At 43.6% G+C, this 27,232-nt stretch overlaps 1 protein-coding gene across 3 annotated transcripts in view; it reads left to right on the forward strand.

Annotated features, from left to right (window-relative positions):
• RNF17 (ring finger protein 17) overlaps positions 1-27,232 on the forward strand; it is an 881,806-nt gene that overhangs the window by 690,504 nt on the left and 164,070 nt on the right. For all 3 annotated transcript variants that reach the window (XM_077483977.1, XM_077483979.1, XM_077483978.1), the window contains exon 31: positions 6,172-6,297. In XM_077483977.1, coding sequence (XP_077340103.1) covers positions 6,172-6,297 — 126 coding nt within the window. The remainder of the gene's footprint in view (positions 1-6,171; positions 6,298-27,232) is intronic.

Genomic DNA, 27,232 nt, shown 5'->3' on the forward strand with positions numbered 1-27,232 from the left:
CCGGAGCTGTGCAATAAAATATTTTTTCCCTGTGTTGTGTTTTTTTTTGTACTTTATTTCACAGGTGAATGGGTAGGGGTACATTGTACCCCATACTCATTCACATAGGGTGGGGGGCCGGTATCCGGGGGCCCCCTTATTAAAGGGGGCTCCCGGATTCCGATAAGCCCCCCGCCCGCAGACCCCGACAACCAACGGCCAGGGTTGTCGGGAAGAGGCCCTTGTCCTCATCAACATGGGGACAAGGTGCTTTGGGGTGGGGGGGCCGCGCGGCCCCCCCTTCCCTAAGGCACCCCCCATGTTGAGGGCACGCGGCCTGGTACGGCTCAGGAGGGGGGGCGCGCTCGCTCGCCCCCCTTTCCTGGCCGGCCGGGTAGCGTGCTCGGACAAGTGTCTGGTGTGGACTTTGGGGGGACCCCCACGCCGATTTTTTTCGGCGTTGGGGTTCCCCTTTAAGCCCATTCCAGGCGGCGGAGCCCGCGACGTCTCCTTCGCGGGCCCCGCCTACCTGTACACGCGCTCGAAATGGGCGGATTTGCCTCCTCCTTACGTGGGCGAGTCCGTTCATTTCAAAAGTTGAGCGAACTGTTTGGCAAACAGTTCGCTGAAACAGTCCGCTCGTGTGTGGGCAAGTCCGCTCATGCAAATTTTGAGCGGACTGTTTGCCGAAACTGTTTGACGAACAAGGTTGGGCAAACAGTCCGCGCGTGTGTACGCGGCCTTAGTGGTCATAATATTGTGGATGAGCAGTGTGTGTATATATGTACATATATATGTCTGTGTGTGCGCGCGCATCTCTTGCTCTCATATTCTTATCATAGGTGTATTTTAAATGCTAGAGACAGAATATCAACAAAAAATCCAGGAAAAGAAAAAAACATGATACAAATGCTATAAATTGAGTTGCAGTTCAGCGATTAAAATAAGCATTTGATCCCCTACCATCCAGCATTAATTCTGGTTCCCGCAGACTGGCTAACAGTATGTGCTCATGCAGTACACAGATTAATCCTGTCAATTTAAGAATGTGCTCCTAACGGCAACTGGTTATGTGTAAAAAAGACATCTGTTCACAGAAACTTTCTCCATTCAAACCTCACCATCATGGACAAGACCAAAAGAGCTGTCAAGGGATGTCAGGGACAAGATTGTAGACCTGCACAAGGCTGGGATGAACTACAAGAGCTTAAGCAAGAAGCTTGGTGTGATTAGTCGCAAATGGAAGAAATACAAAATAACAATTAATCGCCCTCGGTCTGGCGCTCCATGCGAGATTTCACCTCATGGGGAAAGAATGATCATGAGAAAAGTGAGGGATTAGCCCCTCAATTACACGGGAGTAGCTTGTGAATGATTTCAAAGAAGTTGGGACCACAAACTATTGGTAACATAATACGCCACCATGGATTGAAATCCTGCAGCACCCGCAAGGTCCCACTCTTCAGGAAAGGACATGTACAGGCCTGTCTGACGTTTGCCCATGAACATCTAAATGATTCAGAGAAGGATTGGGAGAAAATGCTGTGGTCAGATGAGAGACCAGAATTGAGCTCCTTAGCATTAACTCGACTCCTCGTGTTTTTGTTAAGAAAAATGCTGACTGTGACCCTAAGAACACCATCCCTACAGTTAAGCATAGAGGTGGAAGCATTATGCTTTTGGAGCTGTTTCTCTTCTAAAGGTATAGCCTGACTTTGCCACATTGAGGGGCCAATAGACGGGGCCATGTATTGTAAAATCTTGGATGAGCACCTTCTTCCCTTACCTAGAACACTGAAGATGGGTCTTCCAGCATGACAAAAGACCCCAAACATACATCCAAGGCAACAAGAGTGGCTCAAGGAGAAGCACATGTAGCGGCCATACCCCTTTGCAGGGCGGCCTTAACTTTTTGGGCTTACCGGTTACCTCCGCTTGGCTTGTTCTTCCATGTCTAAGGGTTCCCAGGGTTGATACCCAACAACTTTGGACGCTGAAACCAATAAAGTCCCTTTGAAAGGTTTTTTATTTGCAGGGGTAACATCCAACAACATAGTCTCGTATGGGAACAGAGGGAAAGGGTGAAGAACTCGGGCACCTTGAACTGCAGATATAACAAAGTCTCTAGTACCACCCAGAGAGTAGCCACTCGCAGCTGGGCACTTTAAGGCTGAACAAATCTCTAGCCAGAGATTATGGCAATCAGCGCTTTGACTCAGAACTTGTGAAATCTCTGACCTTGAATAAGTTGTAACTGAAAGTGAACAGGAAAAATTTTCCTCAGTACCTGGAACATTCTCTGTCTTGGTAGTACTGGAAAAAGCGTGAATTTGTCAGTGTACTTCACAACTCAGCAACCAGGCACTTCTCAGGATGCCACTTGTTGGCCCTCCTCCTAAGAGTCCTCCCCCGGTCACCTGCACAAGTTACGGTGCCCCTCCAAGCAGAGAGCACACCCGGACGCCTTGAATCCTCCCTCAGTTACTGCGCCTCGGACCAGCCTGTTCCGCAACTCGGAAGTCATCCGAAGCATGTTGCGGAGCGACAACCGTGACCCCTCGCGGGGCTATCCCGGTCCAGAAAACAGGAACAGATCTCTAGGGCCTCACAAACGAACCACCCGTAACACGTGACCTAAACATCTTAAGTACCACTCCTCAGCGGGGCCCGGCACACCCATTGATTGATTGGCTCAGAGGAAGCTGATACCCAAAACGTCCAACCAGGCCTGGTTCTGGCCTGTCAGGTGCACCTCACTGTACACATGACCAGGCAGAACTCACACAGCCCAGCCAAACTGATGTCAAAGTTAACCTACATAATTAACCCTCAGAATCCATTACCATTCTGAGGCAAAAAATTAATTTACACATGAATGACACTTTGTCCAAAATGTCATCCGTTACACACATTAAGGTCATGGAGTGGCCTAGCCAGTCTCCAGGCCTCAATCCTATAAAAAATGTATGGAGTTAGCTGAAACTTCGAGTTGCCAACCGACAGCCAAGAAACCTTAAAGCGCAGTTCCACCCAAAAGTGGAACTTAAGGACTTTTGACCTCCTGACATGCCACATTTGGCATGTCATTTTATTGGGGGGGGGGGGGCTAGTTTTGACAGGTACTCATCTTCCTCTTGCGCCGCCTATGTGACTAAAGTGGAAGATCTCCTCTCCCCCTCCCTCCCTGCAATGTTCTGGTCCCAAGAAGATTGCTCGGCCATTCAGGACGTACGGTGTGAAGCCGCAAGCTGTCACAGCCAGGTGCCCACACTATAGATGCCAGGGTGGGGGAGAGAATCGATGCTTCGGTGGCCCTTTCACTGGATCCTAGGAAAGGTGAGTGTGGGTTTATTAAAAGTCAGCAGATACACTTATTTAAACGCAGAAATGGCTAGAACTTCACTTTAAGAATTTCGAGAAGATCTGTAAAGAGTGTACCAAAATTCCTCCTGAGATGTGTGCAAACCTGGTAACCAACTACAAGAAACTTCTTATATCTGTACTTGCCAACAAGGATTTCCCCACCAAGTACTAAATCATGTTTTGCTTGGACTAAAAACTTGTTTCTCTTATATTCACCGACTGGCACAGCTCCTCTCTTAGCCATTGGGTTGTTAGCCTTATCACTAGGAGAATACTAGGCATTAGTTGTAACACAACACACAGAAATTGGTTCCGCCCAGGTGGGCGGTCCCTTGGGCTACAACCCTCCACCCTGCCATGCAGTCATCAGTTTTATTTTGCTTAGTGAAGGAGAAGGACCTAGGAACCATGCAGGCCCATCAGTCCGTGCTTTTTTTATGCAGAAGCTTGTCTTTTTGCGCAAGATGATGGTCCTGTGATCTGCTATCAATAGCCGGCTGGGCGACAGGCTGGATACCCTTATCCTTGTAGTCTCCCTAGTCCGGCCATCGAGTGTGTGCAGGCTGCAGCTACGTGCTTGACAAGCCACGATGGAACCTCAGCTCCAGAGGTGGTCGTGAGCTTTTATGCTCCGGGGCCCACATATTGGCGAGGCCAGCAGCCATCCTGTACTGATCAGTGAGTGGTTCTGCAATGGAATGTCTCTCAGCTCTTCAGGACTGGTAAGTACAGCTCTCCCTGCCTCGGTGGGGCTGAGCAGCTGGGCATTCCCTGGGAGGTCAATTCAGGGGTTTTCCCTCACCTCCCTCTCTTCTCTCCCTGTCCCTATCCCCCCCCCCTCCACTGGGGGGTGCTGCATGTGGCTGCTGAGCGGTGTATGTGTGCATATTCAGGGGTTATCTGGTGGGCTCTCACCTGGGATGGGGGGGGGGGGGCTGGCTCTAGTGGTTTCCTGGGTCCTGTGTGTTATGCCCCTGGAAGGTGCCTGTGAGGTTCTGCTGCTGTTTGGTGCGGCACTGTGTTCTCTGCCATCGCTTTGTTTCTGTACCTCATGGAGCTGCTGGCGGCCATTTTAGGTTTGGGCAAGGGCAGCATGCCTTCCCGGGCTTCGGAGGCCATGTTCCCAATGCTCTCTGATGTTTGATGAGGCGGCTTGGCTTGCAGTCTCTGCTCTAATTCATCCCAAAGGTGTTTTGTTGGGTTGAGGTCAGGATTTTGTTCAGGCCATTCAATTTCCTCTACCACAAGCTCGCTCATCCATGTCTTTATGGACCTTACTTTGTGCACTGGTCTAAATCATTTGATAAAGGGGGGATTATGGTGTGGTGGTGTTTTTCAGGAGTTGTGCTTGGTCCCTTAGTTCCAGGGAAGGGAACCCTTAAGGTGTCAGCATACCAAGACATTTTGGACAATTTCATGCTTTCAACTTTATGGGAATAGTTTGGGGATGACCCTTCCTGTTCCTACTTGACTGCACACCAGTGCACAAAAAGATCCATAAAGACATGGATAGGCGAGTTTGGGTTGAGGAACTTGACTGGCCTGCACAGAGTCCTGACCTCAACCTGATAGAACACCTTGGTGATGAATAAGATCAGAGACTGCGAGCCAGGCCCTATTGTCCACATCCCTGCCTGACCTCACAAATGCTTTTCTTTAACCACTTAATCCCCGGACCAATTTGCAGCCAAAGGATCAGGCCCCTTTTTGCGATTCGGCACTGCGTCGCTTTAACTGACAATTGCGCGGTCATGCGACATGGCTTCCAAACAAAATTGGCGTCCTTTTTTTCCCACAAATAGAGATTTCTTTTGGTGGTATTTGATCACCTCTCCGGTTTTTATTTTTTGTGCTATAAACAAAAATAGAGCAACAATTTTGAAAAAAAAATCCATATTTTTTACTTTTTGCTATAATATCCCCAAAAATATATATATTAAAAAAAAATTTAGTTTCAGTTAAGGCCGATATGTATTCTTCTACATATTTGTGGGGAAAAAAATTGCGATTGATTGGTTTGCGCAAAAGTTATAGTTTTTACTAGTAATGGCGGCGATCAGCGATTTTTATTGTGACTGACATTATGGAGGACACATCGGACATTTTTTACACATTTTTGGGACCATTGTCATTTATACAGCAATCACTGCTATTTAAATGCACTGATTCCTCTGTAAATGGCACTGGCAGTGAAGGAGTTGACCACTAGGGGGCAGTGTAGGAGTTATCTATGACGTGATGTGTATTTTTTATTGTAGGGGGCGTGGCCTGGTTTGTGACGTCACTGATCGTCCTTCCCGATGAAAGGGAAGAGAAGATCAGTGACAGCCACACAGGGAAGCACGGGGAGAGGTTTGTTCAGCTCTGTGACCCGATCGCAGGACACCAGCAGCCATCAGGTTCGCTGGTCCCACGGTCACGAAGCACAGGACAGTGTCGAGAGCGTGCCGCCGTGATTTTGCCCAGCTGTGCCATTCTGCCGACATATATCAGCGTGAGGCGGTCCTTAAGTGGTTAAGAATGGTCAAACTTTCCCATACACACACTCCTAAACCTTGTGGACAGCCTTCCCAGAAGAGTTGAAGCTGTTACAGCTGCAAAGGGTGGGCCAACTCAATATTGAACCTTATGGACTAAGACACCATTCAAGTTAATGTGCATGTAGAGGCAGGCGTCCCAATACTTGTGATAATATAATATATATGTGTGTGTGTGTGTGTGTGTGTAAATTGGAGAGAGAGACCGACACATAGAAAGAGGTTCACTAAAATGTTTAGAAATTTAGAACTGTAATAATTCTTGCCATAACGGATGTTATATTTACCTTAGGAACCACCGGAATTTCCTAGAAGCAGTGCTTCTATCTACTTGTATTGTGGAAAAGCTTCAGTGTCCGCTATCTTGGAGCAGTATGCCTACTGTATTCCAAAAGGCTGTGTGAGAGGAACCACAATTGTACGTATAAGACTCTAAGTTGCTCATAGTAAGTGTTAAGGGTAGCTTGTTACATCATGTAATGAATAAAGTAAGGCTTCTGTATCCTACTAGTTCTTCTCGCTGGGGAATTTGCATGCTTTCTCATATCTAGTGGGTCGAGAAGCAGGCTGGCCTTTGGAGGACCCTCAGAACAAATAAGGATTGTTGAAACAAGACTGTAGATTTCAGCTAAATTTGAGCCGCTCAAACACCATCCCAAGAGGGAAGCGCCTTCACCTTAAACTTCCAGAATGTTTTTGTTTTATTTTGTTAGACGAAAAATAAAGATGCATGTCTGTCTGTCTTCTACCAAAGATTTTTGGTTTATATTTTCTTGTAGTGCATCACAAGAATAGTGTACATCATATTCATGACTACTTGAGTTATGCTGCCATCTTCAGGTTAATGAGCACTGGCCAAAAAAGCAGGATATCCCTTCCAAGCCATAACTCCTCCCAGCTCAGCACTGAGCCTTAGTTTTGTAGAGAGCATTGAAAAACAGACAAACAGGTGAAATCTCTGTGTTTTGTGATGTCCCCAATCAAAGCATTTTATAGGTAAGCCATAAATCCAAATTTCTTAATCATACATCACAAGAAACTGTACTTTATATTTATGAACACTTGAGACATTCCACAGCACTGAATATGAGGGCTGGGCAACAGCAACAAGCCCAACACAGAATAAGGGAAAAACCTCACTACAAAGCTACCTGCAAGACCTTACGTTAAAAAATGATGTGGGGGGGGGGGCGGAGCTAGCAGCCGGCATGTGAACATCGCTAAACCGAAGCTTCGTTCAGGAAGACTAATCCTTTGGCCATCCTGGGTATCAGACACCACTCCTCCACACCAAAGCCTCCATTACACTGCCAGGACCAGGCAGATTATAGTGGTATTGTCAAATACGGGCGAACGCCCCTGGAATCTCATGCGGAGCGGATCTTTCAATATGTCTGGGGATCTCAAGATGGCGGCGGCCATGAGGCAGATGAACAAGGCCCCAGCAATACACAGCGGAGCTGGTCAGTCGTCCTCTCACTCTGGCAAGGTAAGCCCACTGCCCCCTAGAACTAAGGAACTGAGAAGGGGACTTTCCCTAGACAGGCTACCGAGGAAAGACATGGGGGACATGGCGCCAGCAGCGGGGGAGGGGGAGCCCTCACTGAAACAGATTATGGAGGCCATATACACTTGTCAGGCCACATTGGCGGAATAAAGACTGAAATGTCTTTTTTAAAAGAGTGATGTGCAGAACATTAGAGAAAGGGCTACTGAAGCTGAATAGAAAATCCATGACCTGGAAGATGTAGTCTGCCCTCTGGAGCAGAATATTCACTATGAAGTAAATGCTCACACAGATAAGCTTGGAGACATGAAGGAACCATATCTCCTTGTAGGTTTCCCTGAGAAAGCCGAGGGCAAACAACCTGAAGATTTCCTTGAACTGTGGCTTAAAGACAATATGGCAGAAACTACTTTTTCACGCTTGTTCAACATAGGGCTCACAGGGTACCAACAAAACCTCCCCCTCCTGGCTCTCACCCACGCCCAATGATAGACCGTATTGTGCACTTTAGAGACCGTGAACGCATCCTACGTGGGGCCCACAAAATAGGAGACTTGCGCTATGATGGAAATCAAATTTCTATATACCCTGACTTCACAGCAGCTTCGCAAAAGCAAAGAGCCAGCTTTCTGCATGTTAAGAAGAGGCTTAGAGATCTGCAACTGGCTTATAGTATGTTGCTGCAAAACTGAGAGTGGTGGACAAGGGTAAACTCTCCTTCTTTAATTCCCCTATTGAAGCTTCACGCTGGCTGGATGCTAGAGAGTGCCGTAGCCCTGAAGCTGGAGGCTGACAGAATGACACATACCATCTGACCCAATCATCTACAGGCCCTCAAATCTACTCCTGCTGGTTAGCATGGAGGCCGAAGAGTACCCATTTCTGTTTTGACACTACAGTTATAAAGAGACTAGTCCTGTATGGTTCTATTTGTTGATTGAACCAGCTTTTTTCCTACGTTCCTGTAAGATTAACTTTTTTCTCTGGGGGGGAGATGCATTCTCCAGACTGTTCCCTGAACTGTACATCACCTAGACTATATCCTTTCGGGAAATTTGTCTTGTACGGAAGGGTGGCAGAAGGGGAAAAAGGGAGAAGATAACTACTTTTTTTTTTTTTTTTTTTCTTTAGTTGACCATGACCGATAAACCCCTGAGGTCGCTATAGTTATGGGATATGGGCACACAGCAAGTTGGAGCTGTGTGCAGGGTGGGAGCATGGCGAGTAAGATAAGTATACTATCGTGGAATGAACTCAAAGGTAAAAAGATCCCTTGTTTTTGACTTTATACAGCGTTTAAAAACCGCATATAATCTTGCTTCAGGAGACATATCTCCAAGTCTCTAAGGTTATGGCACAAAAAAAGGCTAACATTGAGGGTCATACATGCCGAATACTCAACGTATTCTCGGGGGTTGCCCATATTGGTTACTAAAAAAGCAGCGGCACATATTCTACAGGTCAAATCAGACCCTAATGGTAGATATGCTATCTTAGTATGTCAAATGTTTAACGTGTGTTTTACTTTGGTATGTGTGTATGTTCCACCGCCATTCTCCTTCCAAATATTAGAAAGCATTCTAAATGAAGCTGTGCTGATGGTACAGGGCCCACTGATGTTGCTTGGGGATTTAACGTGGTGTCAGATTGGAATCTCGACAGGCACAGCTGTGTGTCTGGCACACGCCATACTATCTTGTCCTGGTTGGACAGTTATGCCCTCAATAATCCAGGAGTCAGAGCATACTCGTGCCACTCAGACTCATAAGAAGCTAACTAGGATTGATATTCTTTTGTCCTGAATAGATGGTCTCCCAATTATATCGGGGGTCAGGTATCTTCCTAGAGCTATGTCAGACCATTCTCCTAGGGAAGTCATGTTGGACTTAAACGTGCACACTGGGAGACGACAATGGCGTCTGAAAACACAGTGGCTACAGGAGTAATGCGTGACCCTGAAATATAAGTTCGACTATTAGTGATTACTGGAGGGAGAATGGCGCTGAGACCACAATACCCACACAATGGGAAGCTTTTAATGCCACCATGAGAGGAGTATTTACCAAAGAGACGAGAGACCTATCGAATGCCCCGAGCACTGATATGAAAAAGGTGGAACGTGATGTAGCGGTTGTTGAACAGAAATACATACAGGACCCGTCCCCTGACACTTATAAGTTTTGGCAGGACCTGACGAGGCAGCTTAGATTGCTTCTGATGGATCAGACTACGAGGAAACATTTACGGCAAACCATATCTATTTTTGAATTCGGGGACAAAAGCGCCGCTTACTAGCTTTTTTTTAGCCAGACCTATGTATGCTCCAACATCTGTAATGCACCTTAGACTCCCAGGCGGTGACTTGGTGAGTGACACGCAAGACATTCTGAACACATTTTTAGACTTTTATCATAACCTCTATCAATCCTAATCCAGTTGTACTGACCAAGAACTTTCCTCCTACTTGGAGGGTCTGACTCTGGACGATAGTGCCACATTGGAACAATTTATTACATCAGAAGAAATAGCTGATGCGTTTCCTCCTTTAGACCAGGTAAGTCACCTGGACTGGGCGGTTTTCCGGCGGAATGGTATCAGATACATAAAGAGAGCTTAGTCCCACGCCTTCAAAATGTTTTTGTGGCTGCATTGAGGGTATATTACCAGGATCCATGCGTGAAGCCCTGATTGTTGTGATCCCAAAACCCGATAAGGACCCACAAGAATGTGAATCATACAGACCAATCTCCCTGATCAATACCAGTGGCAAAATGTTGGCCAAAATTTCGGCCAGTAGATTGCATTCGGTGATCCTTAAATTGATCAATTCCGATCAAACGGGTTTTATCCCAGGCCGTTGTACCCAAATTAACCTTAGAAGGCTCTATGTGAATATGCAAATCTCCCATATAAATACAGGTAACCGAGTAGTGGCATCACTCGATACAAAAAAAGCATTGGAGTCTGTTGAATGGAACCACTTGTTCTCCCTACTCGATAAATTAGGCTTCGGTCCAAGATTTGTAAACTGGGTTAAACTACTGTACAATGACCCCCAAGCATGTATTGGCGTAAATGGGCATATATCAGACACCTTTTAAGAGCGGTAGATGGACGAGACAGGCATATGCCCCCTGTCTCCGATTTTATTTGCTCTGGCCATAGAGCCACTTGCAGCTAAACTTAGCAGTCAAGATGATATCAAGACATTCTTGGTTGGGTATCTGGAGGAATGCGTTTCATTGAATGTGGACTATATGCTGCTATATTTGGGGGACTCAGACCTATCATTGTCCAATGCATTCAAACTGATCCAGGAATTCAGAGACTTTTCTGGATTCCGAATTGGTCCAAAACAGCGTTTTCCCCTAGATCCGCAGCCAAATTTAGTACCTCCCTCTCAATGCCCTTTGATGGTTACTACCCAATTAAAGTATTTTGGAATATATATCGAGTTACCTGTTGAATCATTCACTGAGGTGAATCTGTGGTCGGTAATTAGAGCTTTCAGAGACTACAAAAATGGAAAGATCTCCCGCTCACACTGTTAGGCAGAGCTAATCTGTTTAAAATATTTTTTTTCCCAAAGTTTTTATACATACTCTCTAATGCCCCATTGTACATCCCTAAAAAGACATTCAGATATATCGACTACTTGTTAACCTCCTTTTTTGGGGTGACAAGGCAGCTTGAGTGTCGCTGACCATTTTGCAACTACCGATGGGGAGGGGGGCCTAGCCATTCCTGATCTTCACATGTACTACTTGGCATCACAGCTAGTTCAGGCCCACTGGCGTATGTTCCCACAGCTGAACAACGCTGCTACTGTGGTGGGGGCGGCTGCGGCTATTTCCTATGAGACACTTTTAAATTTCTTTTTTAGAAGGGAAGTACCAACAGAGTGGCATGACTATGCTTAAATCAGCTAAATGGGTACTTGAGACTTGTATAAAGCGCATACAAGACACACCCTCCCATCTATCGCCAAACGCCCCACTGTGGTTTAATCTTTGTTTAAAAGATTTTTTTCATCTGGAAGATAGGCATAGATGAGTCAAATTTGGCCTTACCCATCTGCATCAACTTTTTGACAATGGTGATCTAAAAACATTTGCACAACTGAAGAGAGAATTGGATTTCCCCGATTCATGGGCATTTCAGTATATCAGACTGAAATATGCAGATCATGCTCAATTTGGAACTGGGCCAGTGCTTTTAGTAAACGCAAAAATAGAAACAATGCTCGCAGAGTCAGACCACACAATATCTACCTACTATGCGGTACTCATGGGTAAACAAAACAGCCGAGAGAGGAAAAAAGGAGTCGGATGGACTGAAATGGTTCCGGAGCTGACTAAGGCTCAATGGGAGGAAGTTTTAACCTCCTACGTCCCCACGATCATCTCTGCTAGGGACAAACTTATTCAGTTAAGATACCTTCACCAAATGTATTATACCCCACACAGATTATATAAGATGGGCAGAAGAGATGACCCTATTTGTCACAAGTGCCAGGTGGCAGATGGTACCTTTTATGCACATGGTGTGGGAGTGTAATAAGATCCATGTGGTCACAAGTGTCCCACATTATCGCAGATACATTTGACCTTCCGAACATATGTAGCCCACTTTTGGGCCTCCTGGGTGTAATAGAAGACGAGGAAATGAATAACAATACAAGACAGTTCTTGAGATTATTGTATTTCTGTGTCAGAAAGCTGATTGTCCTTAACTGGATAAAGAGAGATTTTATTTTGTCTGCTTGGAAAGGACTGGTTAATGCAAATATTACATTGTACAGAATGACTTATGAAGCAAGAGGTAGCAAGAAAAATGTAATAAAATTGGGGAAAATGGATAAACTCAAAGGAAACTACACCATGTGATATCTACATTGGAATCTCTATATTCCACTTAAGTAACATATACTGTAAGATGTTACTGGGCATGTATCAGGGGTTGGGGAGACAGCAGTGCACAGCACAACTGGTCATGGAGGTATCCACCCTCACGGTTTTGTTTTCTAATCTTTATTTTTTTATTTTGTACTTTGTTTTACCATGTCATTAGCTCATGGGAAATTTGTATCACAATTATTGCAGGCAATTGGTAATTTGTAGTTTAAACAAAAAATGCTATCTGTACTAACATGCCCTTGATTACTAGCAGTTCAATCTGAAAAAAAAACCTAAATAGTATCTGTATTTTGATGATTATAATTGAGAATGTACTTTTGTACATAATGACTCACTCTTTGTACATTTGGCAAATAAAAAATAAATAAAAAAACTGATGTCTGCAAAGGCATAAGCATCTACTTCATAGAACATTGTAAACATGTGAAAAGAAGACCAGAAGTCAGCCTTACAGACTTAACTGAAACACTGACACTCCTGGTGAAATGGGCCTTGCCAAGGAATAGGGAACATCATAGTCCTGAAAAATTTTACCTATAAATGGTGGGTCGAGAAGCGGCTTGACCACTGGAGGACAATCGGGTAGAGCAAACAAAGACTGTTGGAACAAAGCTTTAAGACAGCCTTTCTCAACCTTTTCAACACAGAGGAACCCTTGAAATGGTTCTCCAGTCTCGGGGAACCCCTGCTAAAAATTAGAAATGTACAACTCATGATACATTAGTGTGATGGTCAATAGGAAGAATGGTCCTTACACTTGTGGTCATTGGGAAGTATTGCCTCCTTATAGATGGCTAAAAAGATCAATGGTGTTGGTGGGAACTTATCCGAGAGGCAGAAATGGCCCAATGCTGAAGGAACCCCTAGGGTTCTACGGAACCCTGGTTGAGAATCGCTGCTCTAAGATTTCAGCTAAATTTGAACCACTCAAACAGCATCCCAAGAGAGAATCGCCCTCTCTTTTTTAGGTAGTAGCTTACACTTGCCAATAATCCCTTAAGTACATATATATGGAAGGTAGAACCCTCATGAATGGGACTTTAAGTGGCAACAGTGTTGTAATGGTTAGCACTTTTGCCTAGTAATAAAAAGGTATGCTGGTTCAAATCCCAGCCACAACACCACCGGAGGAAACCCACACATGTTCTCCCTGTGCCTGCATGGGTTCCCTCCCACACGCCAAAGACAGGTTGGTAAGTTAATTGGATCCTGTTTAAAGTGGCTCCTAGTATGTATGAATGTTGAGGACCTTAGATTGTAAGCTCCTTGAGGGTAGGGACTGATGAATATGTATAATATATATGTAAAAGTGCTACGTAAATTGACGTCGCTATACAAGTACCTGAAATAATAGCAGAAAGTTTATGGAAAATAAAAACATTGTACACAAGATTGTGATGGATAGTCATATATTGTGCATGCTATGTAACATAATAAATTACAGGGTTCCCACAGATATAGGTCACCAGTTAAATAGATTCAAGATGATGAACGTCAAATGCATTTTCAAAATTAGTTTTGTTCTTCTTCAGGGGAGTACATAAACCAAGTGGGAAGCTACAATCTGTAAGGAGCATATCATTAGACACATTCCAAAATAGTACAGGTTAATGTTCATAAGTTATATTATTGTATCTATACATAAAGTAAAAATTGCAATGGACCGCACACCCTACAGTTTTAAAAGCATTATCAACATAAAATGCAAAAAAAGTACCATATCATGAAATGGCCATTCATTGGCGGGTTAAAGTCGATAAATAAACGTGAAATATTTAGTGCAATACACATTATTTCATTTGTATTGCACTAAATATTGCACATTTATTTATCGATGTTAACCCACTAGTGAACCTAGTGCTCATTTTGTGATTTTGCACTTTTTTGCATTTTAAGTTGATAATACTTTTAAAACAGTAGGGTGCACGGTTCCTCACAATTCTTCATATAGCAAAGGCTGCTAGCCTCATAACGAGCAGCCCCAAAAATAAAAACAAATACTATAAAAATTTGCGCAGGTAAGGGATTAACATCAATTTTATTTTTTCCGATTCTATATAGAGTGAGCATTACCTGTTTCAGTGTAATTTAGCATGATGAAAGAATAGCCATAGTCAAAACCATATAAAACCCCAAAATATTGTCAAGTGACCACCAGGGGGCAGCCAACGACCTATGAGTCACTGGGGTTGCTAAAATAGCACAGAAAGCAGCAGTTGTGTAGACTGTCAAGGAGAAAAGCCAGCAGTGAGGCACTATTGCTGAAGTAAATTGAAGTATTATAGTAATAAAAGTTAACCTACAAATGGTCATATAAGGGAACATAAGCACTCTGAAATACTTTAAGGCTGCCAGTAGGTAAGATGTTGTTTTAGCTGACCATGTGTTAGATGGATATACCCGAAGGGGAATCCCTCAGTGGTCTAAATGGGTCAAAGATATAAGAAATCAGTAAGTATAAGACCATAAAGTTAAGTAGTAAAAAGGTGCCTTTTCATAGTGTGAGCATGAACCACTTTGACCAGCTTACCTCTAATGGCAGAAAATGACAGGCGGGCTCATGCATGGTGAGTCCTGTGATGGTTGAAGGCAAATAGACAGCCGAGCCATCAATGCTGTCTATTTAAGGCTCAGGAGGGAAGAAGTTGATTTTACCCCCCATTGAATTCCTTTTTCTCCCCATATCACCTCTATTGACGCAAACACACTCACCCCTTGCATCACCACAACGCCCCACCCAAAAGTGGCAGCGTGAAGGCACACGCTGTGCTTCTGCAGGCACAATCAACCAGGTGAAGTGACGGGCAGCTAGCCGCAACCCCCTGCTGAAATGCGGCGGAGTGCCATGGCATGCTATGCAGCTGCGGACACACTCAATGCCCAGGTGGAACGACTGGCAGAAACATCACCCTGTTAGCAGCATTTCCCACACCAGACCAACCAAAAGAAGGCCGCCCCTCAGAAGGGGAAAGAAATGGGAAACGGCCTGAGTGTGATGGGTGGGGACACAGGATGGCTGCTGATAGCTTGGCGACCCCTTGTGGGTAAACATGGGACTACAAGTACTATATAGAGCAACCATACATAAATATAACAAAGAATATGCGATGTTGTGAAAAAGTATTTGCCCCCTTTCTGATTTTTATATATTTGCATATTTTTCACACTTAAATTACTCATTTAAACATCATCAAACAAATATTATTATTACACAAAGATAACCCAAGTAAATACAAAATGCATTTTTTAAATGATTACATTTATTAAGGCAAAAAAGCTGTCCAAACCTGCCTGGCTTTATGTGAAAAAGTAATTGCCCCTAAACCTAATAACTGGTTTTGCCACCCCTGGCCAGAACAACTGCAATCAAGTGTTTGCGATAACTGGGAATGAGACTTTCACATTGCTGTGGAGAAATTTTGGCCCACTCTATGCATAATTGTTTTAATTCAGCCACATTGGAGGGTTTTCCAGCATGAACGGCTTGTGTAAGATCATTATACAGCATCTCAATTGGATTTAAGTCTGTGCTTTGACCAGGCCACTCCAAAACCTACATTTTGTTTTGTTTGAACCATTTGGTGGACTTGCTGTTGTGTTTCAGATCATTGTCCTGCTGCACTTCAGCTTGAGGTCACAAACTGATGGGCATTCTTCTTTCTCCTTTAGAATTTTCTGGTAAAGCTCAGAATTTATAGTTCCATCAATTATTGTAAGTCGTCCAGGTCTTGAAGCTGCAAAGCAGCCCCAGACCATCACGATACCACCACCATGCCTGACTGTTGGTATGATGTTCATATTATGAAATGCTGTATTAGTTTTATGCCAGATGTAATGGGACGCACACCTTCCAAAAGTAACATTTCTCTTTCGTTCACTGACTGACACAGCTCCTTTATTCTTGACTATAGGATTGTTACGCCACCTTCAGGAGAGGACTAGGCAGAACATGTTAACATGTAAAAAAATAGAACTTTCTAGTTCCGCCCAAGGGGCAGTCCCTTCAGTTACAACACCCCAGCCTGCTTCCTGCAGCCTCAGTTTTTTTCATTGGCCTCTTGCTTCCCAATCTTGGTGCGTAGCTTATTCAAGGGGTAACACAGATTATTACCCCTATCAAGGCACCTCTAAATCTCTTGGGATTTAAATTTTGACTCATCGGCCTTGCTGAATCAGCCATTTGAGCCTTTACAAGCGATTCCCTTGGTTCTTTTGACAAGAAAGATAATCTTTCTGGTTGCCATTTCTTCTGCTAGAAGAGTATCGGAACTAGCGGCTCTGTATTGTAAAGAGACATATTTGATCATGCACAAGGATGAGGTGGTTTTATGTCCTCATCCTGAATTCCTACCAAAAGTGGTAACATGTTTTTCATTTAAACCAAGATATTATTCCTACTTCTTTCTCCCCAGAGCCTCAATCTAGGGAAGAGAAGGCACTACCTTCCCTTGATGTAGTAAGAGTGATCAGAGTCTATTTAAAGGCAACCGCTCAGGTTCACAAAACACATTTTGTTTGTGCTGCCAGAAGGTCCAAAATGTGGACAGGCAGCGTCAAAATCTTCTATTTTCCAAATGGATTTGTCAAGTGATTGTTCAAGCTTCGACTTAAAGAAAAAAAATGCTTCCTTATGTTAGAGCACACTCATCCAGGGCGATTAGTGCCTCTTAGGTGGTGCATCATCAGGCCTCTATGGCTCAGATCTGTAAGTCTGCAACTTGGTCTTCAGTTTATACATTTACCAGATTTAATCAAATGATGTTAATGAGGATATTGCCTTCGGGCGCAGTGTACTGCAGGCTGCAGTATGAGTCCTCTGGCCTCCCTTTTTGTTGTATCCCTCCCTTCAGTTGCGATTGCTATGGGACATCCTACATAGTAATTACTATGGCTCTGTGTCCCCTGATGTAAGAAAAGAAAACGGGATTTTTAAAACGGCTTACCTGTAAAATCCTTTTCTTTGATTTACATCAGGGGACACTGGGGTCCCTCCCTTCTTGGTATGCACTTATATTGCTTGGCTACAAAACTGAGGACTCCCAGTAGTGGGAGGGGTTATATAGGGAGTACACTTCTTGCCTTAGGGCATGCTAGTATCCATCACTAATCAGTGGCCCTATAACCCACATAGTAATTACTATGGCTCTGTGTCCCCTAATGTACATCAAAGACAAGGATTTTACAGGTAAGTCTTTTTTAAAAATCCTGTTTTTATTATTTTCATGATTATATCTCTTGTTTTGTGTCACTGCTATTTGTATCATATTTGAGTTTAGCACGGTATACCACTTCCACTTTGTATGAAAAGCGACCCAGAGTAGTATGCATGGTTTATAATCCCAATATGATGTGCAATAAAACATACCACAGAAAATGTAGACATTAAAAGCCAGGCATATAAAAAGCAACCCACAATAACATGCATGGTTTATGAGGTTTCAAAACAGGACATGGTTACATTGGTGGAGGCTTCATAAAGATGATACTGCCTGGACACTAATAAAAATAATTTAAGAAAAAGATATACATTCCATCTGTGTGGAACGGGTCTGAATCCTGTGCAGTGTTCTAGCGAGAGGGGATAAATTTATTCTCGTACATCACAGGACACAGAAGTTACTATGTGGGTTATAGTCCACTTTCAGGTGATGGACACTGGCACGCCCTAAATTAAAAATGTGATCTCCCTATATAACCCCTCCCACTGGTGGGACTACCTCAGTTTTAAAGTAAAGAGCTGTGCTGAGCTACTCTGGAGTAATCCTTGCTGGGGCTAGCCATGCTGACCAGATCCATTCAAAGTTTCTCTTCTGGTCAAATTGAATGGTCCTCCTATCTGAAGAAACAAGGTTTTTGCCTGTGAATGCTTCTCTTTTTAGAGAGCTGAACCCCGGGATTTGTTAGTAAGGCCATAAAGTTTTACTGGGGGTGGGGGGGTGCTGTTGCAGGTCCAGAATTGTGAGTTTCCTCAAGGATCCCCAGCTACTGAAGGTTTAACAGAACCCACCGTGAAGATAGAAGATTGGGTCTGTTGGTTTACCACAGAAAACCCTGCGCCGGGAAAGGAGTTTCCTAAGACTTTTTTTTACATTTTCTTATGAATGTCTCCTTTAAAATGAGTAAAATGTTGTCACGCCTATGTGTCACCACTGAGGGCTGTATTGAGTACTCATCGCCTCATGCTGGAAACGGCGCTGTCAGAGAGCTGAAATGCTTCCTCCTCCTCTAGCCGAGGACATCAGGACCTCCGGTAAGCTTGAGAAGTTTTTTTTTTTTTTTTTTCTCCCCGCTTATCACCCCCTGTGCTGGTAGGCAAGTTTTTTAAAAGCACATTGTGTGTTACTGCAGGCTGTGGAGGGACATGAGAAAAGCGGTGGCATTAACAGGTTTGGTGACACGGACATCTCCTTTGACACATTTTTTTTTTACTGCTGCTGCATCAGGCTGGGCATTAATAGCAGCAACTGTACTGAACTATAGCTCAAGCAGTATATGCATTCCTTCTTGAAGTACCTCTGCTTTGTGCATCGGGCTATGGTAGAAGGGGGGTAAAAACACCTCTATAAAGGGCTCTAGAAAGACTTAGTCGCACGGAAGCCTAGATCCATCCCAGAAAGATGGCATCCTCCCCTGAGAGTAATATGGCTGGTTACGGTGAGCCGTCAGGAGAGGCAAGTGTTGCAGCTGCTCTTAAATACTGCAGGTCCTGTGTATATTGCTAAGGTTTTTTTTCTTCAACCATTTTAAGCTTAAAGTAAAAGATTGATGCTTAATCGCATCCCAGAGTGGGACTAAGCGTAACAGGTCCCCGTCCATTGCTCAGGACCCTCATACTGAGGAACAAGGAGCAAGAGATGGCAAATTTCTCTCAAGGACCAGGGAAAGGCTGATGTCTCGTCTTCGAAGAACCTGGTGCGAAGTATCAAGCTTGCAGGAAAGGTTGTTTTCAGTCGCTCACTGAATTGGTCCGCTCCACATTTTCACTGGCAGTAATGCAGTTGATGAGCCCACTTCTGCTTTGGGTTCACTAAAAGCCCCACCCCCCCAATCTGTTCATGCTTTTTCTATCCATTTGTGGCTAAGAAAGCTTATGTATTCTGAGTGAGAGCACCCAGATAAACTGTTTTTTTTTTTTTCCTCTGAAAAAGTTCTCAATACTACTATGGAGGAAGGGTTTTACGGGGAGACACGGCAATTAAAGCTGCTATATCCTCTGTAAACAAAAATCTGACTTGTCCAGTAGACAATCCTCATATGCTAAAGGTCCAACAGATAAGTTTGATTTCCTTCTTAAAAAAAATAAAATAAATATATATATTTTGCTCGCAGGTTCATTCATTCAAACCTGTGTTGGCGTTCAGAGGCCTACGGCCACATCGCCCTGGAAGTGCCCTATCTCGTCGGATCTTGGAGGCCAAGCAGGGTCAGGCCTGGTTAGTATTTGCATCCTATGGTTAAAAAATGGTCAGCTGAAGCGCCATACAAAAAGTTCTTGGCCAGTTTCTTTACTTTATTTGGAGACAATCTGGATAAGTATTGTGACAACACCCACTGTCACTGTGTGTTTTGGAAGGGGCTGTGGGCTCGCCTCCTACCCACAGACTATGGCCCAGCAGAGAATGTAAGATTTGGAGGGCTATTTGCAGTCTCCCACCACCTGGAGAAGATGCCACCTCCAGACATATGTGCCCACGCTCGCCTGTTCATCCGAACCTGGGTGAACGTAGTATCTTTGGCAGGGCTCCTGGAGTCGTTTCTGGCTACCTAAACCTATTGGCCCGGCTGCGCTAGATATATGCTGTTGTTCCACAATGTACTTTTAGCTGATGAAGGCATATACAAGATGGCGGTATTCCCGAAGCATGGCTCTACAAGACTTGGGGACATAACGGCATTGAGATAATGTAATGTAATGCTACATCCCTTCCCCCTCTCCCCTGTTGCTGTTAGAGGAATTAAACCCTAATGGGTTTACTTCCTCTTTGTCTTCCTGCAAAGGTAAAGCATTATGGGCTACCATGCATCACATAGTAGCCCATTATGTGTCACTTACCTGACACAGGAGTCAGTGATTTCACTGCTGTCCCCTGTAGCACAAAGCGCCCGTTTTCTTCCGGGTATCGCTGCTCCGGCCACTCACAGCGCTGGATCGATGATGTCGCTTGCGCCAGGGAGCCGCCACTAACGGCATATCGCCGTTAGCTGCATGCTCAGTGCACCTGCACACCGCTGTCTACAGCACAAGCGCCGTAGACAGCGGTGCCTGTCTTTTTGCAAATATCTCCTAAACCATGTAAGTTTATGAGATATTTCATGGACCTACAAGTAAGCCTTAATCTAGGCTTACCTGTAGGTCAAAGTGGTCTGTAAGGGGTTACAACCACTTTAATTGTGTTGGGTCAGGGCACATAGACAAAGGTCTGGAGGACACCTTTAAACAGTTTATGCTCTGGATGTTTAACTCTCAACACCTGTGTGGCTTGTCTCGTGATTGAGGGACTGGTTATGGCGAGGCTGCGGGTGCGTTTGGAGGACAGGAGGTCTGGCGGAGATGCTCTTCAGGGATATCCGAGATCAGTCACAAGTATATCCAAAAAATTTCTAATGAGAAACGTTCCCTTTTTTTCTGGTTAAGAAGTTTAAGTATTTTTCTTTTAAATGTGCTTCTTCAGTGCCAGGGGCGTCTGCCTCCACAATCAGGATTCAAGAGGTAAACCTCAGGGTCAGTCCCAGGGTCAAAAGAGGACCTGGGGGAGGTAACCCATAAAACAAAATCCTTATGAACGGGTGCCCCCACTTGCTGGAGTGGGGGGGAAAGGCTTCTACAGCTTTCAAGGGTCTGGCAGGAACAATGTCAGAGTTCCCATCTCGTTTTCTCAGATCAAAATGTTCCCAGAGATCCAGTGAAAAGAAGTCTCTCGCTTTCTAGCTTTGGATCATCTCTTGTCTCAAAGAGTGATATCGGTGGTCCTGTTGGTAGAGTAAGGATTCGAGTTTTTCAAACCTTTTTTTGCGGTTCCAAAACCGTACGGGGATATCGGACCCATTTTAGATCTAAACCGGGTTTGAATATCCATTTTTTCGCATGGAGTCAATCCGATCAGTATTCTCTGTCCTAAAAGGGGGAGAACTTTTGGCATCAATCGATGTCGAGGATGTTTTTTTCTATGTGCCATTTTTTTCCCGCTCACCAGAAATTTGCGTTCAAGGTAGAAAATCTTAATTTTCTGTTGTATCTCTGCCTTTTGTCTAGCTACTCCACCTCGAGTGTTTACAAAGGTCCTGGCTCCTCCTTTAGCCAGGGTAATGGCTCAAGGTATAACAATACTAGCCTATTTAGATCTTCTCTTCATAGATCAATTCGGTAGCCGCTTAATCCAAACGCACCACAGAGAATCCAACCTGGAATATCTAGGTTGGATTCTCAACCTAGAAAAATCCTCCTTAAATCCAGAAGAATGCCGTACTTAGGGCTGATCATTGATACAGCTCAAAAGAAGATGTTTTCCCCAGGAAACTATTAGTTCCATAAGGGAACTGATTAAGTTGCTCAAGTCAAAGAAGAATCCTTCTATTCTGCTTTGCATGAATTTGTTGGGAAAGATGGTGGCTTCTTTGAGGCCGTTCCTTATGCGTGGTTTCGTTTAAGACTGCTGCAAAACAGTATCCTGTCAACTGGGAACAAGAAGGCCCAAGCTCTGGGCTGCTTAATGCATTTATCCCCCAGTGTGCATCAGAGCCCCAATTGGTGGTTAATACCCAAGAATCTTCAAAAAGAGGAATACTTTCTACCAGTTACCTGGAAGGTGGTAACGGATGCCAGCCTTCAGGGCTGAGGAGCAGTCCTGACAGAAGCATCTGTCCTAAGGAAATGGTCCAAATCAGTGATGACCTTGTCCATCAATATTCTTGACATTCGGGCAGTACGCCTGGACACTCAAACAAGGGAATTGTCCTATCAAGATCCAATCCAACAGTGCCACAGCTGTGGCTTTTATCATTCACCTAGGGGGGCGTGAGAAGTTTTGCGGCCCAGGAAGAGGTGAATCATATTCTATCTTGGCAGGAAACAACATTCCTTGCCTATTAACAATTTTCATTCCAGGAATAGGAATTGACAGGCGGACTACTTGAGTCGCCAACAATTGTTCCTGGGAGACTGGTCCTTTTTCCCCCGACATGTTTCTGTTGATATACCAGAAGTTCTGCAAGGCCGCAACTTGGTCTTCAGTCCATACATTTACCAGATTTTATCAAGTACAGTGGGGCAAAAAAGTATTGTCAGCCACCAATTGTGCCAGTTCTCCCACTTAACAAGATGAGAGAGGCCTGTAATTGTCATCATAGTTATACCTCAACTATGAGAGACAAAATGTGGAAACAAATCCAGACAATCAGATTGTCTGATTTTTGAAAGAATTTATTTGCAAATTATGGTGGAAAATAAGTATTTTTTTTTAATATCAAAAGTTCACCTCAATACTTTTATATATCTTTTCAATTAGTTTCTATTGAAATTTTAACATAACAGGTACACAATAATACTGAGTTACATATTGTTGTCAAATACACAAGACCCCTCCATGGGGATATCAATGGTACATCAAGTAAGTTTGAAGAAAAGGAGTTCTTCCTTTGTGTAAAATGATTTGGTTATGTTGGTTTTGAATTTATGCTAGGTACAGTAACAACTCTGTGCTCCAGTCACCCCCAATGGGATCAAACGGTGCCACATTTTGCAATGCTATATACGCCGCCAACTGATTAAACTTCATAATATTTTACTTGTGTTCCCTTATTTCCAAGAATATACTTAGCCATAACTTTCTTGAGAGAAAAAGAGGAAAAAGAAAAGCGTAACCATAACTTAAATAACATAATAAAAACAGAAACAAATTCACATGTACCACTCATAATTGCAAATAGGCAATTAATCAGTAGAATATAGTGCAACCCATATCTCCCAGCAGGAATTACATTTGAGGGAATTTTGATTTCTAGTGGCAAAGAATTTTTCATATGTGTATTGTGTCTGAACCTGAGATATGACTTCAGGTAGGATAGGTGCTGTTGTTGACTTCCATTTAGAAGTTATAGTTTGTTTTGCTGCTATTAGAATATGTGTAATTGGGGGTCTATATTTGGTCGGGAACAAGTTCACCCCTAAATTAAGAATAGCCAACTGTGGTGTAGGGGAAATGTTAAAGTGGTTGTAAACCCTTACAAACCACTTTGACCTGCAGGTAAGCCTAGATTAAGGCTTACCTGTAGGTCCAAGAAATATCTTGCCCGAAGACGGGCATGCGCCGTAGACAGTGGCGCGCAGGTGTACTGAGCGTGGCATTGTCGATGACGAAGATGCCGTGCGTCTCGGCTCCCGTGCGCATGCGCGGGAGTGACGTCATCGCGGCTTCGCCAAATGACAGCGGCGGAGCTGCGAGACCCCACCGAGAAGATGGATGCGCCGAACTACAGGGGACAGCGGTGACATCGCTGGCTCCTGTGTCAGGTAAGTGACACATAATGGGCTACTATGCGATGCATAGTAGTCCATTATGCTTTGCCTTTGCAGGGAATGAAAGAAGAAGTAAAGTCAGCGGGGTTTACTTATTCTTTAAGGCCTGTAAGCTTCTTTATTAGGAAGTACACTTCTGTCAAAAAGCTTCACTTCCTTACAGTACCAAAGTATATGCAGGATGCCTCCTCTTCTCCCACACCCCCTCCAACAGTCGGGAGAGGCGCCGCATAAATTTGCGTTCGCCTTCGCTGGTGTTAGGTAGGTGCTGGTGTTAGGTAGGTCCTATGAAGTAATTTTAACATCAGTTCCCAGTGATTCACACAGTTAGAAAAGCGATAATGAGAATGAATGGCTGATTGCCATTCTTTTTGTGTAAAGAGGGTTCCCATCGCCTTTTCTCAATTTTGCATACTTGATGTTTTATGGAATCCTTTGTTATATTGTAGCTTGTTGTAAAACCACGGCAGCCCTTTAGTGCCCTCGTGGTCAGACTTCAAGCGAAACCAGGTTTCTCTGTGGACTCTATAATGTATGCCCAGGTTATTTCTGTGAAAGTGTGTAAGTTGGATATAAGGGAATGAAGCGGGACTAGGGGTTTTAGAAATTAACTCTCTATAGGTCTGTATCCCTTCCTTGATCCACGGATGTATATGTAAATTAAGTATAATGTGTTCATATATGTGCAGTTGGAAATCTGTGCAATTATCCGTAGTGACTCATGGGACTATGGCGTGTAGATTGTTCCATGCTTGTAATGTGGCGTCAATCGAGGGGAAGGAGTTATAATTCAGTTTTGTATGAGTCAGACTTGACAATAACAGGGTGGGCAAGTGTCTATTGCCCACCATGTATTTCTCAACCTGGACCCATAGTTTGTTAGACTTAGGGTAAAACCACGCCTCGGTCTGATCCAGGCGGCCTGCAAAATAATAGTTTTTAAGGTTATTGAAGTTTACTCCACCATTCAATTTATGTTTCAATAGTACAGGGTAAGATATCTTGGTCATTTTCTTGCCCGAAATTAATTGTTTAAATTTATCTGCCTCCCTAAAAAATCCGGAATGATTATTGGTATGGTCCTAAAATGATGATTTTAGATAGAGTTGTCATCTTGAAGGCTGCAATCCTATCTATCCAGGACATTTCAAAGCTTGATATATGCTGTAGGTCCTGTTTTAATTATCCCTAGCAGCTTAGGAAAGTTTGCCTCATATGTAGAGTTTGTTGGGGATGATAGAGTAACTCCCAGGTATGCTAAATTATGAGAAACCCATTGGAATGGGAATGTTTCCTTAATGTATTCCTTCATTTTCTTTATCATTCCAATCAATAAAATAGAGGATTTGTTAAGAGTTCAGCTTATAATATGAGGCCAACCCAAAGATATTTAAAATTGCACCTTTTACAATGAAGAGGCCGGATTAATTAGAGTCAATACCACATCTTCGGCAAACCCTATTTTGTGGGAGCAACTCCCTATTTCTATACCTGAGATGGAGTAGCATGATCTAATGGCCTCTGCCAGTGGCTCCATGATTAATGTAAAAATCAATGGAGATAGAGGGCAGCCCTGGCGGGTACCATTGGTAATGCTAAATGTGTCAGAAAGGACATTAGATGTAAATAATCTTGCTGATGGCTTTGTGTATAGAGCCATTATTGCCGACAATATAAAACTTACCCCAAATTTCTGTAGAGTCCCTCTCGGGAACCCCCAGCGCACCCTGTCAAAAGCCTTTTCGGCATCAAGCGCCAGGTCTACAGAGGGAGCCCCTCTAGACTCAGCTACAAGTAGTAGATTATAGAGTCTTCTGGTACCATCAAGTGCTGGTCGGCCCTTTACAAAACCCACCTGGTCTTCTCTAATCAGCTGAGGGGTAATGATAGCTAGGCGGTTTGCAATAATTTGTGCATATATTTTTAAGTCGGTATTTAGCAGCAAAATTGGCCTTAAAGCGGTTTTGTACAGAAAATTGCAAGTTCATCTTATTCAAATGGCTTTGGAACATAGATGCAGTTATGACCATTGAAATAAAATAATATGCAGTATTTACCTTTTATTTTTAACGTTTATGCCGACTTCCGGGCTCTCCTCCCGTGGGAGTAGGCGTGTTTATCGGCTTCGCAATGGTCCCTGGTAACTTTTTTTAGCTATTTCCCAGGAATCCGTGGGGGACACAGTCAAGCCGAAATTGCCATTTTGAAAGTGGGCAGGCAGCTCTATCAGCCATTACCACTATAGCACACGAGACAAAAGGAAGGAAAACAAAGAGGACACTCAATGAGCATGTGCGAGATGGAGCAGTGGATTCTGGGAGCTCAGCGTCATCGCATCCAGGAAGTAAATGCCTGTGGGCTTCAAACGCCCACAGTGAAAATGGAAACTGCCGGACTGTTTTTTAAAAAGTTTTCCTTAGCAATGAAATCGTCACGCCGGGGGTTAAAAAGACGCAGATCGTGGCTGAAAAGACACCGTAGGAATCGCCCACCAGTGACACAGCAGTGGAGGCGGCATACATGAACATTTTTTGGATGGCGAAAGAATATTTGCAAAGGCCTGGTAGTATTCTGCCGAAAAGCCATAGCTACCGGGAGATTTATGTTTTGGTAGTGATTTAATCGTATCTATAATTTCTTTTTTCTAGGATTGATGAATTCAAAGATTCTAGGGCTTCCTTTTTAAGTTTGGGTAGTTTTATTGAGTCTAAAAAGGAATTAATGTTTAGATCATTGGGCTGTGGAGTATTGGGATCTGATGCTATATTGTATAAATCACTATAATATTTTTGGAAAGCATTAGCTATCTCGGTTGGGTGGGGCTCAATTATGAAGGTTAATCTAGAATTATTATTTTTTTTTGCGGATGTAGTTGGCCAAAAGTTTACCTGCTCTATTCCTGTGGGCATAATAATTTGCTTTAAAGTGTTTCAGAGAATTTGTGTTCTAGTAATAAGGTTTGACAAAGCTGTTGTCTGCAATCTAAGAGTTCCTTTTGAACAATAGGGAAGGGTTCTGTTTATTTTGTGACTCTAGTATCAAGATTTTTGGCCTTCTGCCTCTTTTCCCTATCTGCTGCCTGTATTAACAAGCCCCTGCTATACGCCTTATGGACACACCATAGATGCTTAACATTAGTTTCACTATCTCACTTTCACTATTAGCTTCACTACTATTATCATTAAGTTTAAAATATTCATCCAGCATTTTAGATATTTTCTTTTTGTGGTGTGTGTTTGAAAGCAGAGATACATTGTTCCTCCAGAGATAGGTAGGGTTGCATGGGTTTTCTTTGTTGTAATAGTCACTGGAGCATGGTCTGACCAAGTTCTAAAATGTATCTTTACTTCCAGGGTCCTTTGTAGTAGGGTGAGGTCAGATAGGATTAGGTCAATCTTTGAGAAAGAATTATTAG

Source organism: Lithobates pipiens, unplaced genomic scaffold (genome assembly GCF_037356315.1).
Source record: "Lithobates pipiens isolate NorthernLeopardFrog02 unplaced genomic scaffold, aLitPip1_a1.2 Scaffold_16, whole genome shotgun sequence".
NCBI lineage: Eukaryota > Metazoa > Chordata > Amphibia > Anura > Ranidae > Lithobates > Lithobates pipiens.